Source organism: Bicyclus anynana, chromosome 12 (assembly GCF_947172395.1).
Source record: "Bicyclus anynana chromosome 12, ilBicAnyn1.1, whole genome shotgun sequence".
Taxonomy (NCBI): Eukaryota; Metazoa; Arthropoda; class Insecta; order Lepidoptera; family Nymphalidae; genus Bicyclus; species Bicyclus anynana.
Genome location: NC_069094.1, coordinates 14,428,732 through 14,446,160, shown reverse-complemented (window position 1 = coordinate 14,446,160; position 17,429 = coordinate 14,428,732). Strand labels below are relative to the sequence as shown.

Sequence of the window (17,429 nt, the reverse complement as noted above, 5' to 3'; positions counted from 1 at the left end):
AAAAATTATTACTGTAAAGCGATATGTATTGAACAAAAGTTTGGCAAACCTAATTTTCCTTTGGGTAACTTAAATCAGAACGGTAAATCTCGTCAAATGTTGGTCCGAACCCGGCCCGGAGCGGACCTTCCTTATTGAATTATTAGTTCTCCGACACGGCCTCTAATAAATTTCCAAACGTGTTTTCGTTATTTGTATTTTCATCTTTTTGATAGTCTGAAATATTAGAATACCATACCAATGGAGAGCCGTTATAGCCCAGTGGATATGACCTCTGCCACCGATTCTGGAAAGTGTAGGTTCGAATCCGATCCGGGGCATGCACCTCCCAACTTTTCAGCTGTCTGCATTTTAAGAAATTAAATATCACGTGTCTCAAACGGTGAAGGAAAACATCGTAAGGAAACCTGCATTTTCTTAATTCTCTGCGTGTGTGAAGTCTGCCAATCCGCATTGGGCTAGCGTGGTGGACTATCGGCCTAACCCCTCTCATTCTGAGAGGAGGCTCAAGCTCAGCAGTGAGCCGAATATGGGTTGATAATGATGATACCAATGGTGGCAATGAAATTTTATACTATAGATAGGTTACGTCACTACAAAATCACTGCAAAAAGTGATCCGAATTTAGCTACACCACTGAGCGCACAGATGCACAAGTTTGTCTTTAATTCTATTATATATTTATGTATATATACTTTTTACACTTCCTGATCACACGACTCGACATTGTAGACGATATTTAGTATATTATTTGTAGAGTATTATTTGTAGAGTCTGTCTGAAAATTGTTTTCTGGCCGAAACCGAAACCGAAACCTAATATTCGGCCGTGGCTTCAGTTTCGGTTTCGGCCGAAACTGAAGTCACGACCGAATATTAGGTTACTCACGTGGTCCAGTATAAAATTCCTTAAAATACTGAAGTTTGGTGCTTACCTATTATTCTGCATGAATAGTAGGAAAAATCCCAATATCGTATCCGTTTTGATGGCCTGACTCGGGCTTCGAACCCTGGACCTCATTTAGGGCAATGAGGCAGTTTAAATAATACTCGGTATTCTAGTAGCAATCAGGTTATTGAATTTTTGTAGCCCTTACCAAACTTTGAAATTCGATAGGTAACTTAGTTCGCAATCAATAAAATTGCCTTTAATTGTGTCAATAAATTTGCAATTCTTAATATTATGCATAGTATGGGACTGTACAGGACGTGCAGGACTAAAATATTAAAATATTAAATTATATATTTTTTTTTATTTATTTACGTAGAAGAAAAAGTTTTTTGGGCAAAATTTGCCGCCACTTAAAATCTGCCGCCCAAGGCTTAGCCTACTTAGCCTACTAGTAACTCCACTACTGGTACCAATAATGCTCGCTTAACAAAACATCACTTATCCAAACTGTTCTTCAAAAGAAACGTCCCTATATTTATTCCTTCTTGATATTTTAAAGCACTCACATAAACTCGAGCAGTCCATTCATTGAGTACTTCAAATCAGTATTAAATTGGATAGAGGCAGCGGCGAAGGCGGAGTATCATCATTGTGAAATATCATTTATTTCTCTTATCATTGTCTGGAAGTACAACCTCTCGACGAGCTTCAATCGGTAACTAGTGTTGTCAACTTTATATATCGATGTTTTTTATACTCCGAGAGTCTTTTAGTTGATTTATGTCTACTGTTTAAAACAGATTCATAATATTTAATATGATTGTTGAATCATAATGAATATTATGAATTTTGATTCTTGAATCTTTTCACATTTGCATTAACTAAACAAGTTTTTAATGACAATTATTGGAATATATAAAAGTCAAAGTCAAAATTCATTTATATAAGGCTTCGTTTACAAGCACTTACGAAACATCATAATATTGCATAATGGTAATTAGTAGTAATAAATAATAGTAATTAGTCGATTCAAATTAAAGTTACAAAGGTTCCAAAAGCGCCCTCCGAGAATAGTCCACAACAAAAAAAGCGTTATCTTTTGTTTATTTTTACAAATCATATTATTATTTACTAGCGGGCGCCCTGCCACCCTGGTATTTCTTGTTTTCGTAGGTATAGATTATATATAAATATGCCCTATGTTATTCGCTGATAATATAACTTTCCATCCTTGTAAGAATTTTTCAAATTGGTTCAGCGTTTTAGGCGTGAAAACGTAATATACAAACTCACATTCATATTAATAGTATAAAACAGGATGTTATAAAATAAATAGATTTCTGCGAGATATCCATTACGAAATCAGGATATCCGTTACCGATATGACATTGTCAATGAAACATCGGTCGCGTCACTAGAGTTTTCCAAAAGCGAAATGTAATTCATGGGCACAATAAAAGATAGTAGAGCGACCGATCGGTCGCGGGGATTCATTAGTAGATAAGTATCTCAGTGGATTGGCGCTCGTTTATAAATGTCACGAGACAATCACAGCAGAACCACATTAATAAAATACATCGAGAATTAGCGGAAATAAAGCGGAATACTAAATACTTAATACTTAATAACTAAGATCCCTCTCTGCACCATCTATTTCGCTGTCTTGGAATCCCTAAGTCTATCGGCTCCCCGAACTAAAAGCTTTGCCCATTGCCACTTCAGCTTCTCGACTACGAGCATGAGTAACTTTGGTTCCTCTGCGAATCTCCTCATATCTGATTCGATCACGCAGAGAAGCTCAAAGCTCATCTGTACATATTTCACCTTACCTTATCAGCCGATAAACGTCCACTCCACATAGGCCTATTGCATGTACCTCCAAGCACAACGGTCTCGAGCCGCCAGCATCCAGCGGCTCCCCGCTTGATATCCTCGATCCACCTAGTGCGGGGTCGACCAACATTGCGCTTTTCGGTATCAACCAATGCTCTGTACAAAAGTATCACAAATTAAATTCCATTTCATATTTAAGATCCAATAGAAATGGTTGTAATGAATTTGACTCAAGAGTAGGTACATACTTAATAATAAATTACTGAATATGTGATTTAACAGAGCAAATGCATTTTAAGAAATTAAAAACACTAGCTACAACGTTTAAAGAAATTCATAAAGACCCCGTTTTGCCTAAAAATTCTCCATTATATTCTCAGAATCCGACAATCTGCTTTAACGCTTATTAATATTTTGTTTGTGTGTTTGTGTTGCATCATGGTTTGGTTTAATTTAAATATTTAAGTATTTTGTCGAATAATAAATAAAATATATAAATATATAAAACGATGATATATAACGCAGAGCCGTCATAGCCCAGTGGATATAACCCCTGCTTTCGATTCCGGAGGGTGTGGGTTCTAATCTGCTTGAAAAACCTGCACACATGAGAATTTTCTTAATTCTCTGCGTGTGTGAAGTCTGCCAATCCGCATTGGGCCAGCGTGGTAGACTATTGGCCTAACCCATCTCATTCTGAGACTCGAGCTCAGCAGTGAGACGAATATGGGTTGATAACGATATAACGATGATGTATGACAGACACTGAGCATAGTAAGTAAAGGATACGTGCAACAAAATCCAAAGTGTGATTAAATAAGTTGTATCCATTTAAACAATAAATGTCGCCGAGGTCGGCGCGTGTCCCACAGTGGGAGGTTAACGGCCATTTCGGGACCGAAGAACTCACTTTATTGAACCAACTCGCGCCATTTGTCTCAGTTTATTGAACCATCTCGCACGGCGCGGGGTCCTGTTGCCTTTTCATCAGAGATATGCGCTGGGAACGCTGTAAATAATGATGATAGCCTTTCACTCTTCTATTGCTGCCTTTTTTGTAGCTATATTCAACTAGCGGACGCCTGCGTCTCCTTAAACCGACCCTGTTGCAAAATCTGATAGCGGACTTTACTAATTACAAAATACATCTGCCAAATTTTATCTGTTTTGGTTAATCGGTTTTCAAGATTTTGTAAAGCATTATTTTGTCTAGCTTCTTCGATATAAATCGTATTTGCTTTACTGGTTGAGCAAAGGCTGGCAATAGTTGTATGAAAATCCATATCTGACGTGTTTAGCGGCGAAGTAAATTACTATGTAAAATCATATTTGTCGTGTAATTTAAAAATGGAACGGTTACTACTCCGCAACATGGCGACCAAATAGGTAACTTGTCAAAGGTTTAATTTAAATTTTGAACTGGCTACATAGAAAGCTGTTTAAGGATAATACTTTGGCGCGTAAAAAGCTATTGTTAGGTATTAGTTATTCGTCAACGTCATCATTGGTTTTAAGTACAACTTTAAGAATTGTACATAACATTCAGTAACTGTATTTTCAAATAAAAGTTCTGAATACTTATTGATGGCCTCCGTGGCGCAGTGGTATGCGCGGTGGATTTACAAAACGGAGGTTCTGGGTTCGATCCCCGGCTTGGCAGATTGAGATTTTCTTAATTGGTTCAGGTCTGGCTGGTGGGAGGCTTCGGCCGAGGCTAGTTACCACCCTACCGGCAAAGACGTACCGCCAAGAGATTTAGCGTTCCGCTACGATGTTGTGTAGAAACCGTAACGAGTGTGGATTTTCATCCTTCTCCTAACAAGTTAGCCCGCTTCCATCTTAGACTGCATCCTCAGACTCAAGGGCTAACCTGTAAAGAATAAAAAAAAAACCATGTCATATGTCACACCTTCGTCCACCAATGCGTCTCTTGCCGCTGCAGTAATGTACTAAGTACTAGTAATTGCTTTACTACAAACTTCCTAACGCTGAGCTAAGAATTATGATTGAAAATGTAGCATTTTATAACCCGACACGATAGGATCTTGTGATTAGACCATGTCCACGATACTCGTAGATGCAAAAATTATCTACTCTGAGGACATTACGTTAAATGTACGTACAGTGCCTACTCTAGTTACTTGTGCACGCCACTGCTGATCAACGAGGCAGTACTCTCGTCGTCGTTCATTTTGGTTAAAAAAATCTAATCCAAATATAGAAAGAAAATAAGTTTATTCATTTTTTAGTGTCACAAACAGTACATCCTATCTTAGATATTATATGACTGTCTGGGACTTTTATATGATTATATGATGATCATGCCAATTCACAGCCTCAATAGCTCAACGGTAAGAGCGGTCGGACTCATCATCGAGGGGTGGTGGTTCGATCCCCGCCCCGTTGGTCTATTGTCGTACCTACTCCTAGCTACAGTCTTTCCCGACTAGTTGGAGGGGAATGGGAACATTGGTCATATTAATACATATGGCAAATATTCTTTTATTAAAAAAAAGAGACTAGACGCACGATTTGCCAGCTATGTAATTTTAGTGTAATGCAGATGTTTTCCAAATAAAGACATTTGATAAAGTTGTAAGAGCTTCCGCGAAAAGTTTGAACGGCGGAAATTACTTCAGCTTTAAACACGCCATTTTGAAAAGTGTTCTCGTTACGTGTAGGTACGTACCTAATTACGTCGTCAAAACAAGTTTCACTTGGAAATAACTCACTTTTAGCAGAAGGCTTCAAAAATGGATTTAAAAAATAAGAAACCTATGTGGAACAGAGGTTTTCACAATATTTTGTCAGGACAACCTAATTAAAAAATCAAACAGTAACCAAAATAAGACCCTAGAATGGCAGAAAATTACCTTGAGTGGAGTCACACACTTATGAATGTTGTGTGTATTGTTAAGGGCACCCTTGGTTTGCGAAAACTGATGATTTTGATGATATGAATGTTTGTTACTCTTTCACGCCTCGACTACTGAACCGAATTAGCTGAAAATTGGTATTAAGATATACTATAGCCTGGATTAACACATAGTTTACTTTTTATCCCGGAAAAATCCATGGTTAAATCCTAATCCTAAATACGCAATAATGTTATGCGAGTAAAACCCCGGGGCACAGGGCATAAAATAATGGTGATAAGTGAAATCCCCAGCCTTAAGTTAAAGCTATGGGGTTCTTTGATGTCGTGAAGGCAAGGACCTCTTTAACGCCATACGAAGCGCAACATCTTAACAGCGCGTTAGAGCGTGAACAGAGCACGGGATAAGTCCTGAGATAAGTCCTTACCTCAACGTATATTTTCCTCTCCTATACTTTCACAGGAGTGCTTCATTTCCTTCCATTTGTTGCGATCCATGAGAGTTTTCGCTTGTGACATTGTTTTTTACTTTTATTTTTTTCAACGTCTGATGTCAATAAATAAATCCGAAGACTAAAATCTACTTTTTTAATCGCATGGAATCGGCATATTAGATTCGTAGATTAGACATTCGTAGTGAGAGTATCAGTAGTAACGTGACACAAATTAAAAAAAAAAAAAATTGTGTCCATAAAAAGTGTACAATTTATATATTTTTTATTTTTGTGACTAAACACTACAATGGATACAATAAGAGTCATCATCATCATCATCATATCAGCCGATGGACGTCCACTGCAGGACATAAGCCTTTTGTAAGGACTTCCAAACATCACAATACAGAGCCGCCTGCAACTAGCGAATCCCTGCGAATCGCTTGATGTCGTCAATCCACCTGGTGGAGGGTTTACCAACACAATAAGAGTGCTAAATAAAAATTAAGAAATGTAGATAAATTAAAGTTAATTATTTTAACCATATTTAATTTCATGTGTTCCTAAAGAAAATACAAAGAATAATTTAAATAGAACAGCGAACAAAAATTGCTGCAATTTTTCAGAACAGCCATAGTAAAGACTAAACAGGGAGGCAGAAAAACGGGCTCAACCATTAGTACAAAGAAGCGCCTTGATCTCGACAAATTGGAAAAGATCCTGTTGGCAAATTACATATAATCTTTTCTTTTTGTCGTAGCTAATAGCCAAAAATAAAAGACTACTTAATCTGCATAATGGGCTGTGTTTTACCTTCGTTTTGCATATCCACGACCTCTTTCTGGCCAAGTAGACTATAACGATTAAAATACCTTACAGGACGAAAATAGTGAGGCGATAGTAATAAATGGCAGAGGTAGATAGATTTTAGTAGTAAAGCGTTTTTTTGATCAGTTTGTCCACCATGCTTATTCCAACCGCCATTCAGCATTTTATCGTCACTTTTACCCGAGTGCGTAAGAAGGAGGGTAATGTTAATGCGTATGTATGTGTGTATGTTTGTCCATTTCTTTGGCACGCCCTACAGCCCAAACGGCTGGACGGATTTTGACATGTGAGGTGTCATTGAGTTTGTCAGAGCTGTAGTAGTGACATAAGCTATGTAAATTTTCAAAATGGCGACAAATAAGACTTTCTTACAGGCAAAGAACGAAATACCAATATTTGTCACCACAATTAATTTCCTTCCTTCGACTTGTAAATCCACTACCACCGCGCCACGGAGGTCTGAAAAATATGGTTGCCTATGTTATTAAATACCTTATCAGGCAAAATATATGCCTTAGATTGGTAGAAGCAAATCAACGTTTTGCTATAATACAGGCGATGCCTTTTTTTCATTTCACATCAGGTACTTGTTCTGGTCTACTATTGGTATAAAAAGATTTTTTTAATGCCAAATTTTCAAGCATTTGTTTGCTTTATTAAAACGATTTTAAATTATTTTATTACATAAAATTAAAATAACAAACTAAGACCGTTTGATTTAAGACCGATATGGATTTTGCGAAAACATCTCTTACCCTATGTTTTCTTGTTATCAGAATCTAAATTATTTACTCTGAAAGGAATTTGCGAATTGCGAACTAAAATTGCTTTCAGAATTTTCGATAAAATTAATTCATTCAAATTCAATACCCAAAGACATTCAATGTCACTGTAAGAGGCACTTAAGTATAAAAGTGTCTACATCTAATTAAGGAATCTCTTTGTAAATAGTAATTAGCTCACTTAATATTTCCATTTAAGATATAAGATAAGATTAATCTTAAGAGCGCTATGCAAAACATACGACAGACTTTGTTTTAATGATGCGCTTAAGATTCAAATTATATGTAATGAGTAGAGAAAATAATAATAATGTTCTTTGAACAAAATGGACTATAACTTGGCAACTTCGTTCGTAACAATCCCGATGGTCCGCGCGGGCCGGGGGGCGTGTAGCGATGCACGAAAAAAGCTAAAAGTTTATTATCGCATGCTTCTCCTACAGCATAAGTACGGGATAGGCGTCCACAGATCGACATCGTATGCAACGGACGCACCGCATCAAACGGATGTTAGTATTATTTGTATAGAAAGTCAAACAAGTGCGTCCACTGATTCGCATCAAACGGATTTTATCTTCCGTAAAATTAAAAATCTGTTTAATGCGATGCGCCCGATACGGACGATGCAGATCAGTGGACCCCTACCATAAGTAGGTACTGTAGAAAACTACGAAATACAGACCATGGTGACTTTGGGAGGTAGCATATTTCAAGGGTTCAATTATTTTATATATTTTTTTTGTAATAATCGATAATAGGATATCGTAGATTTGTCCGATGGTAGGCATTAGGCTTTCGCTACCACCCTACCGGTAAAGTAGTACCGCCAAGCGATTTAGCGTTCCGGTACGATGTTGCGCAGAAACCGTCGTAGGTACGGGTGGAAATATTCTTTTTTTCTCTTGACTCTTCCAAGTAAATCCGCTTCCATCTTAGACTGTATCATCATTTAACAGCAGGTGTGATTGCAGTCAAGGGCTAACTTGTCCACGAATAAAAAAAATGTATCTCATGAGAAATCATGTCCCCACTCCTTGACGATTTAAAATGTGGAACATTGAAACCTGCCTGAAAAGCCGTGATAGCCCAGTGGATGACCTCTGCCTCCGATTCCGAAGGGTGTGGGTTTGAATCGGGTCTGGGGCATGTACCTCCAACTTTTCAGTTGTGTGCATTTTAATAAATAAATAATTTTTGCCTGTCAGTCTGTTTATCGGGGCTAATGTTTGGAACGGCTGGACTGATTTCAATGGAAGTTTTACTGAACGATAGAGGAGGATATTGCGCAACAAAAAGAAAATCCATAATTTTTTTGGTATTTGTGAAAATTTATATTTCACACCCACAAATTCGCAAGTGCCCGCTAGTTCTACTAAGTTTGTATGGATGTTTGGATGTTTGTTACTCTTTAACGCTGCTACTAGTGAAGCGATTTGGCTGAAATTTAGAATGAAAATAGATTTTACTCTTTATTAACACATTTTTCATCTCGAAATAATCCACGGTTTCCCGAGATTTGCGAAAACTGATGAATTTGATGATATGAATGTTTGTTACTCTTTCACGCCTCGACTACTGAACCGAATTAGCTGAAATTTGGTAATGAGATATATTATAGCCTGGATTAACACATAGGCTACTTTTTATCTCGGAGAAATCCATGGTTCCCGTGGGACTTGTGAAAAACTAAATTCCACGCGGACGAAGTCGCGGGCGTCCGCTAGTACACAGTAAATCGGGAATTGAATACTATACTCGTAGATGTGTGACGGGATATATTACGCAAACAAATCTGTTAGGAAGCGCAGTGTTTGTGTTCTAAGTCACGGTTCGGCAAACTGTTTGGCTTCCTGCTGCCATTCTATTTGCAAGGAATCTCGGGTTGATACGTAAATACTTAATCTTACTGGGTAATTATTTTATTCTGTTTGGTAGGTAACGGGTTAAGTCTTGGTTTCGAAGTTATGTCTGTTGAGCACAAGTCGCCTCTCAGAATGAGAGGGGTTATGCCACCATGCTGGCCAAATGCGGATTGGCAGATTTCGCACATTTAGGTTTCCTCGCAATGTTTCCCTTCACCGTTTGAGACACGATATTTAAAATCTAAAAATGCACATAACTGAAAAGTTAGAGGTGCATACCCCGGACCAGATTCGAACCCACATTCCGCTATGAAGCTTCGCTTCCATAAACATATTAATTCCAGAGTAATTTTCAGTGCTGCAGTCAAATGTCAGGATTGGGCAAACAAAGCTTGACATGAAATTTACGGAAGCTGTTAGCACCATTGCAGGCGGTGCGCGTATGTAAATAATTTGGTATCAGGTAATAGCCCAGTGGGTTGAGACGTTGGCCTCTATCTCCGATATGACCTCTATTTCCGATTCCGGAGGGCGTAGGTTCGAATCCGGTCCGGGGCATGCGCCTTCAACTTTTCAGTTGTGTGCATTTTAAGAAATTAAATATCACGTGTCTCAAACGGTGAAGGAAAACATCGTAAGGAAACCTGCACATCAGATAATTTTCTTAATTCTCTGTGCGTGTGAAGACTGCCAATCCGCATTGGGTCGCTGGGCGAGCTCAGCAGTGAGCCAAATATGGGTTGATAATGATAATACAATATATGAGTACCTAGGAATATTTAATTAGATAGCAACGATCAAAAGAAAATGAGACCAAAGAAAAACATTATCCAAGAACGAGTTTGAAATGAATCAATTTCAAAATATCTAAAACCTTTTATAAGTTTTAACTTGATAAGATGGTATCTTTGAAATTGTCATAACCGAACGTCTAAGTTAAAACCTCCCGAGATATTAAGCATCAAAGTTTATAAAGCCAAGATAGCTAATCCCTTTTAAATTGAACTAAATTAATGTTGGTTTTATCGTCAAATTCTTATGATGGCTTTCTGGCTGTTTTTATGTAAATTTGATTATTTCGAGGAGTTTGGTGCGACGCCACACTAGGCGAGTTTTGTGAGCGAGCCAAATTCAGCGGTATTATGGCATAGCTTAGTGACAATTTATTTTATATTTTGTAGGTAGCCTGGAAGTATTTCACATAATTTCAAGGATTTGACGAGTCCATTTAAAGGAGCTGAACTACATAACTAATATTTTTTAACAAAAACATAAAAATTTTATATATTTTCATACAAAGTAATTCAATTAATTCCGAAATATTACGAAAAATATTTTCGAAAAATTCCGATATATTATGTAACATTCGCCTTTATCTATCCTATCCTATCCTTGCATTTTAAAATAAGTAAAACTGGGCTGCGTTATAATTATAAGGATGCATATATTGTATTAATGTGTAACTTAAGTTCTGATGCAAGCAGATACTACCTTTTTAGCTTAAAATAAAGAAGAAAGAGAAGACATTTATTAATAGAGCTTTTTGTGACATACCTCGTCCAGGGCACAGTATTGCTGTTTGTCTTGCTGTCTGATAGGTCCGGCAATTGGCACTATTTTAAAAGAAGAAAAATAAAGATAAATGATATATATTCGATGATATTAAGGTGCTGATAGACTTGAGCATTCACTTGTAACTACTAAATACGAGAATATTTTAGCGAGTATTCTATCGAGCGTTCTGGCGAGAATTCTATAGTGAGCAGATTTGCTTGGAGCTTTTTGCCGAGCCAAGCTTCTGTCATAGTTTTGACGACCATTGAATAGAGCGTTCGCTAGAATTCTCAAGATGCTCGTAGCAATATTTGGCTCTAAGCTTGGCTCGGCTCGTTGTTCAGTTAGACGACAAATATAAAAACGGCGAATGCTCGATGTTCTGTTACAAGTGAATGCTCAAGTCTATCGGCACCTTTAGAAGATATTTATAAATAAATACGAAATATTATTTACGTTTTTGCAAAATTAATGTTCAATTATTATATATCATGTATAACCCGCGCGAATTAACTTAACACCTGACTCAAATGATGTTTGTACTGTGTTTGTATGGATGAGTTTGGTTTGGAGTTTGGAGACATTACAATAATGAGAAGATGTACTAAATAATTGTACCTCATCATTCATCATTAGCAACCCATATTCGGCTGCTGAGCACGAGTCTCGTCTCAGAATGGGAGGGGTTAGGCCAATCCCACCACGCTGGCCCAATGAGAATTGGTACACGAAAATAGAAAATAAAAAAAATCTCAGGTATGCTGGTTTCCGATTTAACGATGTTTGTCTTTCACCCTTAAGACACGTGATATTTAACTTCTTAAAATGCACTTATATGAAAAGTTGAAGTTGCCCCGGACTGGATTCGAATCTACGCCCTAAGTTAGCTACCTATCACGGCTTTATTTCTACCTATGTTATGTAAATTAAATTATAAAAATAACTAATTTAATCAACATAATTTAAGAAGTCTTTGTGTTTTATTCCAATAATTGTCGTACACAAGAGAAAACCTTTCTTTACAAATGATAAAATAATGTAAATAAAATGTACATTCTTTCATCACACGCTCTTTTCAAAAAATAAAAAAAGGAAACATGTACATGTTACTATTACCAGTGAGAACTTACCTTTATTATTTCTTTTCAGACCCAAATGCTGAATTGTAATAACTTTTAATTAAATCGCCAGCAAAAGTTGCCATTCAAATTTATTTAGAGAGACTGGTTAGCTTCTGAATGCGAGTGGAAAACTACTTTTAATTTATTGTGCGTGACCCAGCCTTATTGGGAGATTTGTATCAGATTTTCGTTCAAGTTAATAGTCGAGCCACGATTCATAATAATTGCTTTTAATGTGATATGGAATTTTAAGGGTTTCGTAGGGGGTGTTAATACAAAAATGTGGGTTGATATTATTTGTTGAAAAGAAAGCTACCTACCCTAGTATATAAGGCTATGTTCAGACTCATCATAGCTTTACGAGTAGTTCAAAGTTAACGATTTTAGGTAATAATAATAATTTGAAACAAAAAGTGCATGTAGGTATAATTACCATCTTACGTGCCATAATCTACATTATGTGAATTTTATAAAGAACCCGAATTTGCAGCCATAATACTCGTATCGATTGTAAATTTAGTTTTGTCTATTTGTTTGTTATATAAATCAATTATAATAAACATCTGATAAATTGCGAGTAGGTACATACGTTCAACGCGTGATCTCTGTTCGAAATTACATTATTGGTTATATTATTGTGTAAACAGTTACAGAAACTTTTTTTTTATTTTAACAGCTTTGTAAAAGAAGTAGAATTCTAAATATTTCGTTTTGGTGTAGTATGATTAAACTATTTATGAATTATATAATGATTTATTTATTTTGCTATCATCCGCGAAAATTCGGCGAACCCATGCGACAACGTCACCCAGGTCCGACAAAATACTCTCTACGTACGTTTCACCCCGAAACCGGAGCATCCTCAGGAGATGTTGACTCTACAACGTGCAATTGCAAAGTGTCGTTTTCGACCTTTGCTTCGTCTTTTATAGACCAAAAAGTAGGTGGGGCAAGAGGTGGGCGTTGCCAAGATACTCATAATATAAGCGATTTATCTCGCATCGCATTCAAACATTTTTATTAGTGGTGACTTCGATAACTCTATTTGTTCATTTAATAAGGTAATTCCTGACTTATTATGTTTTATTATTTCTAATTGTTCCAAAACGCATAGTCGTAGGCCTTTATTGCAAGTGTGTAAAATGTCATACATATGATTATCTGCCAGCTTATGGCCAGTATCTAGGAGATGCTTTGCAAAGTGCGACCTTTGTGGACGGTCATTTCGAACAGCGGATATGTGTTCCTTGTAACGTGTATCAAAATTCCAACCGGTTTGACCAATATATGTTGCATTACATTCAGAACATTGCAATTTATATACTCCCGATTTATGTTGCTTTTCTAGTTTATCTTTACCATTGCAAATATTTTTAAGAGAGTTATTTGTTCTGAAAGCCACATTTATATCATGCTTTCTAAGTGTTTTTGCAATACGTTCCGACACTGGACCAAAGTATGTTAGACTAGCTTTAAATTTTTTAGGTTTTTCTAATGGAATTCCATAAAGTTCTTTTCTAATCAACACCAATTGTTTCTTATTGATTATTCTATTCACAATATTCGGGTTGTATCCATTCGAAATGGCCATGCGATATATTATATTTAATTCCTTGTTATACTGATCCCTAGTTAGAGGAATGGACATCAGTCTATGAACATAACTATGGAAAGCTGCTAATTTATGTTGCCATGGATGACAAGATGAAGCTGGTATGGTTATATCTGTATAAGTTGGCTTACGATAAATCCCAAAGTGATGTCTATTATTAACTCTAGTGATTGTTACATCAAGGAAATTTAAAGAATTATTCTGTTCTATTTCTAATTTAAATTTAATTTTTGGGTGCAAATTGTTTAATTTATCTACAAAGACATCCAATTGTCTGTCCGTTCCAGTCCAGCATATAATTATATCGTCTACATATCGATAGTAATATAAAATGTGATTATTTTTAACAATATTTTTATTTTCAAAGTCATCCATAAATATGTCAGCCATTAAGGGACTCAAAGGTGATCCCATAGCTAGCCCTTCATTTTGCTGGTAGTAATCATTATTAAATCTAAAATAATTTTGTTCCATACATATATGTGTTAACTCAATCAACTCTGCCATTTCAGAAGGATGCGTTTTATTTATTTCTAACAATTTATTTAAAATGTCCAGTGTTTCGTTTACTGGAACATTAGTAAATAAGCTATCGACATCTAATGATATTAATTTACAACAGTTAGGTAAATCTATATCCTTGATTTTGGTGACTAGTTCAACAGTGTTTTTAAGTGCAAATACTGGCCGAAAAGAGGTTTTCAGTTTAATTATATTATTTAATTGCTTTGCTAGTTCATATGCTGGCGCTCCAATATAGGAGACAACTGGACGCATTGGGATGTTATCCTTGTGAATTTTAGGTAAGCCATACAAAAGTGGGGCATGAGTGTTCATTAAAATAGCCTTTTGTTTAGATGTACATTTAGGGAATATAAATTCTGATTTATTTATAGCTAGTCTAACTATTGCAGCAAACTTTTTAGTTGGATCTGTTGATAATTGATGGAATTCGTCTCCAAGAAGTATATCTTTTACTTTATCCACATACTCGTCCCGTTTCATTATTATAACTGTATTACCTTTATCAGCTTTAGAAATTACAATATTATCTCGTGCAATAGTGCTCTGTAACGATTTCAATATTTTCATGTCCTGATTAGGTATTGTGAGAGTGTGAGTCTTATTGATATCGTGCGCTATAATATTTTTAACAATGTCCCCTTTCTTATTAAGTGTTACAGCTAATTCTGTATCTACTGCTAGGGTTTCAAGCGATTTTTTAGAGGTTACAGTTGGGATATTGAATTTTAAACCTTTCTCTAAAAGTGTCATCTCATGTTTTGAAAAAACCGTATCAGTAAGATTTTTAACACGAGGATAGAAATCGTGATCAGTGTTGTCAGTAACTGCATTGTCATCTATTACTAGTTGGGATCTAGAGGAACTAGTTTGTAAGAATTGTAATTTCTTTTGCTGAGTAATGTATTTTTTGTGGCATTCTATTGAGGCAAAATCCCTTGCTTTGCTATCTAACAGATCAAATTCTACGTTATGTAATTTGTATGTGAGTTCAGAATACAATATTTTTAAATGTAGCTTCAAATTATCTCTAATTGTGAACCAACTACGTGATTCTTCATTAAGCCAAATTTTTTGAGCTTTTTTAATAGCAATATCGGCTGATCGGCTATGCATATTAGTTGAAATATTAATATATTTTGGTACTAAATTTAATTGTTTACATTGTTGATTAAACCAAACATTTTGGACTGCAAGTCGATGTAATTTGGTTAATTTTATATAGAGTCGTGCCTGCGTGGTTAAGCTAACCTCTTTTAAATATTGGATAGAAGCAGGCGTTACTTTGCGGAAGTTCATCATGATTATATAATGATTTATTTATTTTGCTATCATCCGCGAAAATTCGGCGAACCCATGCGACAACGTCACCCAGGTCCGACAAAATACTCTCTACGTACGTTTCACCCCGAAACCGGAGCATCCTCAGGAGATGTTGACTCTACAACGTGCAATTGCAAAGTGTCGTTTTCGACCTTTGCTTCGTCTTTTATAGACCAAAAAGTAGGTGGGGCAAGAGGTGGGCGTTGCCAAGATACTCATAATATAAGCGATTTATCTCGCATCGCATTCAAACATTTTTATTAGTGGTGACTTCGATAACTCTATTTGTTCATTTAATAAGGTAATTCCTGACTTATTATGTTTTATTATTTCTAATTGTTCCAAAACGCATAGTCGTAGGCCTTTATTGCAAGTGTGTAAAATGTCATACATATGATTATCTGCCAGCTTATGGCCAGTATCTAGGAGATGCTTTGCAAAGTGCGACCTTTGTGGACGGTCATTTCGAACAGCGGATATGTGTTCCTTGTAACGTGTATCAAAATTCCGACCGGTTTGACCAATATATGTTGCATTACATTCAGAACATTGCAATTTATATACTCCCGATTTATGTTGCTTTTCTAGTTTATCTTTACCATTGCAAATATTTTTAAGAGAGTTATTTGTTCTGAAAGCCACATTTATATCATGCTTTCTAAGTGTTTTTGCAATACGTTCCGACACTGGACCAAAGTATGTTAGACTAGCTTTAAATTTTTTAGGTTTTTCTAATGGAATTCCATAAAGTTCTTTTCTAATCAACACCAATTGTTTCTTATTGATTATTCTATTCACAATATTCGGGTTGTATCCATTCGAAATGGCCATGCGATATATTATATTTAATTCCTTGTTATACTGATCCCTAGTTAGAGGAATGGACATCAGTCTATGAACATAACTATGGAAAGCTGCTAATTTATGTTGCCATGGATGACAAGATGAAGCTGGTATGGTTATATCTGTATAAGTTGGCTTACGATAAATCCCAAAGTGATGTCTATTATTAACTCTAGTGATTGTTACATCAAGGAAATTTAAAGAATTATTCTGTTCTATTTCTAATTTAAATTTAATTTTTGGGTGCAAATTGTTTAATTTATCTACAAAGACATCCAATTGTCTGTCCGTTCCAGTCCAGCATATAATTATATCGTCTACATATCGATAGTAATATAAAATGTGATTATTTTTAACAATATTTTTATTTTCAAAGTCATCCATAAATATGTCAGCCATTAAGGGACTCAAAGGTGATCCCATAGCTAGCCCTTCATTTTGCTGGTAGTAATCATTATTAAATCTAAAATAATTTTGTTCCATACATATATGTGTTAACTCAATCAACTCTGCCATTTCAGAAGGATGCGTTTTATTTATTTCTAACAATTTATTTAAAATGTCCAGTGTTTCGTTTACTGGAACATTAGTAAATAAGCTATCGACATCTAATGATATTAATTTACAACAGTTAGGTAAATCTATATCCTTGATTTTGGTGACTAGTTCAACAGTGTTTTTAAGTGCAAATACTGGCCGAAAAGAGGTTTTCAGTTTAATTATATTATTTAATTGCTTTGCTAGTTCATATGCTGGCGCTCCAGTATTTGCACTTAAAAACACTGTTGAACTAGTCACCAAAATCAAGGATATAGATTTACCTAACTGTTGTAAATTAATATCATTAGATGTCGATAGCTTATTTACTAATGTTCCAGTAAACGAAACACTGGACATTTTAAATAAATTGTTAGAAATAAATAAAACGCATCCTTCTGAAATGGCAGAG

General features: G+C 35.8%; 1 protein-coding gene across 1 annotated transcript in view; it reads right to left on the bottom strand.

Annotated features, from left to right (window-relative positions):
- LOC128198601 (uncharacterized) overlaps positions 1 to 17,371 on the bottom strand; it is a 74,620-nt gene extending 57,249 nt beyond the window's left edge. Inside the window, exons 1-2 of the mRNA XM_052884812.1 lie at positions 17,357 to 17,371; positions 16,047 to 17,059 (exon numbers count right to left, since the gene is read on the bottom strand). Of these exons, the coding sequence (XP_052740772.1) occupies positions 16,047 to 16,996 (950 nt within the window). The 5' untranslated portion in view covers positions 16,997 to 17,059; positions 17,357 to 17,371. The remainder of the gene's footprint in view (positions 1 to 16,046; positions 17,060 to 17,356) is intronic.
- Between the last annotated feature and the right edge of the window lie 58 nt (positions 17,372 to 17,429).